Consider the following 3,405-nt stretch of genomic DNA (forward strand, 5'->3'; position numbering starts at 1 on the left):
AGTAAAGTTATAGGTTAAGGATTTTACCCACTTGAAGCTTGTATTAGGTGGTAATGGCCTTGGGATGGGTGTTTCCGGTGGTTCTGTAAGTTCTACTCCCTTGTGCTCTTCTGTGAATTCCTCCACTTCATTGCAAGAGTCTTCAAATGTATCTATGTCCTGGTCAAAGTCTCCTATGTCTTCCTCATCACTTGAGTCATAGATTGGACGTTGAGAGAAATCTACCTCCGCATCATCTTCGCATTCACTTGGGGAAATTCTTTGATCTCAAAGAATTCACTTGCAGATGCAAGTTCATTACTAAGAGAGCTAGACTTGTGACTATCATCATCAAGGGAATTCGCTTCTTGGATTATTCCATTTGATTCTTCATAAGCGGCTTGCCTTGGGGGTTGTGTACTATTCTCCTTAGCATCAACTGTAACATCCCTAACAGAGTTATCCTCAGCTCTGGATTCCCATGGAGGTTCAGCATCTCCTAGATCTTCAACCAACTCTTCTTCTTGAGCAATGACAGCTTCTTCTACTTGTTCTAGTACAAATTCATTTCCTGTCTTGTCCACTGGAGTTTCTGGTATCTCTTTCATGCTCCGCTCTTCATTAGACTGTCCACATGGAGTTGTGGCTGATCCTTGTATATTTGAGCGCCTAGAAACCCATTGAATTACTGCTTGCTCCAGTTATCGAATGGTGGTTTGAAGATTATCTACTGTTTCCTTTAGGCGAACCTCTACTTCTCGGGTTACTGGACTTGGACATGATATATAATAAAGTGGTGGTGATTGGGAGTGATTGGATTGGTAGTGGGGTAAGGAAGGATCATATGGTGGCGAATGGTGAAAAGAAGCTTGTGAGTGTGGTGGTTCGAGGTTATGTTGAAAGGGTGGCCTATATGCACGGGGTGGGGCTTGTTGGTAGTTACAAGGTTGTCCACCGTATCTTTCAGCTGGGTATGCATTGTAGAATGGTCTTTGTCCAGGATATCTCGGAGGGTGTTGTTGCCTAAAGGGTTGATTAGATCCTCTTGGCTCCATCCATCCTTGATTGGTCTGACCTTGATGCATATTTCTGCTGTAACTTCTATTTCCTTCAACAAAGTTAGAACCAAACTCAAAGTGAGAAGGGTGAGAGTTCATGGTAGCAAATAAAATTAAAAAAGAAAATTAAAAATAAATAAACAAACAAAAGAAAAATATTTACAATAACCAATAATAAGGCACACGTTAGCAGTTCCCCGGCAACAATGCCATTTTGATGAGAGAACTTTTGCGTGGTCTAGAAATTTGCGGATAAATCCTCGTTGCAAGTATAGTTTCTAAACCTTCAAAAGTTCTTTCATACAAACGTTTTGGGTGTCACAAGTAACAAACCCCGTTAAAAATTGTTAACCGAGTATTCAAACCTCGGGTCGTCTTCTCAAGGAACTGCAAGGAGGAATGTTCTTATTATTGGCTATGGAGATTGTGAATTCGGGGTTTCAAGAATGAGGAATAAGTAATATAAATGGCAAGTAAAATAAATGGCAATTAAAATAAATAAATACTGTAAAGCAACTTTTGGCAAGGTGAGAGAAATTAGAAGTTCAACTTAGTTATCCCTCTCAACAATAATGAAAGTTGTATCTTAATTCCACTTAGTTAACCTTTGAAGCAAAGGTAAGTCAAGGGACTAATTAGTTGACCTTCGAATCCTATTCATTTCCTAAGAAAAAGTTGGGATTATTGAAGTTCAGTTCAATTAGCAAGATAACGATTATCACTTACGCTGAGTTTGATAACTGTTGGGTTACTGATTTCTTAACCAAGACCAAAAGGGGGAAAAAGTAAATTACTGGAATAAAATATCTTCAGATCGAAAGCAATGGTAACGTAAATAAAAGCAAGCAATCATAAACTGAAAATACCTCAATTATCATTAATTCAAACAATAATCTGTGACATGGAATAATTCATAAATTAAATTATAAAAGTAAATAATCAATTCAAATGCTAGAATAAATAAATAAAGTGAAAGGAAAGCTTTAAAAACAAGGAAATATAAAACATGGATCGAGAGTCACTCTTACAAGCTAAGAGAAGTCCTAAATCCTAATCCTAAGAGAGAGAGGAGAGAACCTCTCTCAACTAAATCTAAATCATGGGAAGTAACAAAAATGCGAGCCCCCTCTGAATGGATGCATTCCCACACTTTATAACCTCTAGTCTATGCTGTCTGTACTTGGATCTGGGCCAAAAAAGGGCTTCAGAAATTGCTGGGGCGTATTCTATAAATTTTGATTCGTGGCCTTTGTCACGCGACCGTGTGGGTCACGCGGTCGCGTCATTCGGAGCTTTTCCTTGCCACGCGGTCGCGTCAGTCACGCGTCCGCGTCGTATACGTTCTGCTTAAGGCGCGCGGTCGCGTCAGTCATGCGGCCGCGTCGCTGCTTCTTTGCTTCTGGCACGCGATCGCGTCATCCATGCGATCGCGTGGGTGCCAGTTTCTTCAAAACTCCGTTTCACACTTTCCTTCCATTTTTGTATGTTTCCTTTTCCATCCTTTAAGTCATTCTGCCGTAGAAAATCTGAAACTACTCAACACGCTAATCACGACATCGAATGGAAATAAAGGTAATTAAAATAATTAATTTTAAAACTTAGAAAACATGTTTTTTGCATACATCACATAATAAGGAAGGAAAAGTAAAACCATGCAATTAATATGAATAAGTGGGTGAAGGATTGAATAAATCACTCAAACTAAGCACAAAATAACTCATGAAATATGGGTTTATCAAGTACTAACCAAGGAACCATGTTTACTGGTCAAAGAGTTAAGAATTTTGCGGCCTCGAGGAGTATTAATATGGTTACTTCAACTCCTTACTATGCACAGGCTAATGGGCAAGTAGAGGCAACGAATAAAATCCTGATAAGTCTGATTAAAAAGCACATCAGAAATAAGCTTCGAACATGGCATGAAACTTTAAGCCAAGTGTTATGGGCTTATCGAAATTTGCCAAGAGGATCAACAGGAACTTCACCTTATAAATTGGTATATGGCCATGATGTAGTATTACCATTGAAAATTAATTTGAATACTTTAAGAGTATCAAGACAGAATGATTTTCCAATTGATGATTATTGGAATACAATGTTCGATGAATTAAATGAATTAGATTCAGAGTGAATCCTAGCACTTGATATTGTGATTCGACAAAAAGAAAGTGTTACTCGAAGTTACAATCGTCGAATTAAAGAAAAGTCTTTCAGGATAGGCGAGTTAGTGTTAAAAGTTATTTTACCGATGGAAAAGAAATCGAGATTTCTGGGTTAATGGTCCCATAGTTGCGAAGGTCCCTTTCAAGTAATAGGGACATATTCTGGAAATGCCAATCAAATTAGAGATATCGAGTCAGGAAAAGTA

The 3,405-nt window shown here is 38.4% G+C and overlaps 1 protein-coding gene across 1 annotated transcript; it reads left to right on the forward strand.

Moving 5' to 3' along the window:
- The first annotated feature begins 2,763 nt into the window (after nucleotides 1–2,763).
- LOC130980863 (uncharacterized) lies at nucleotides 2,764–3,168 on the forward strand. The gene has a single exon (XM_057904508.1). It carries the CDS (start codon nucleotides 2,764–2,766, stop codon nucleotides 3,166–3,168), a length of 405 nt encoding a protein of 134 aa, XP_057760491.1.
- Nucleotides 3,169–3,405: the final 237 nt, after the last annotated feature.

The sequence above is a fragment of the Arachis stenosperma genome, chromosome 5 (assembly GCF_014773155.1).
Source record: "Arachis stenosperma cultivar V10309 chromosome 5, arast.V10309.gnm1.PFL2, whole genome shotgun sequence".
NCBI lineage: Eukaryota > Viridiplantae > Streptophyta > Magnoliopsida > Fabales > Fabaceae > Arachis > Arachis stenosperma.

Bases quoted from the DNA above. Each gene is read 5' to 3' on its own strand.
- LOC130980863 (XM_057904508.1), top strand. From the start codon at position 2,764: ATGGGTTTATCAAGTACTAACCAAGGAACCATGTTTACTGGTCAAAGA.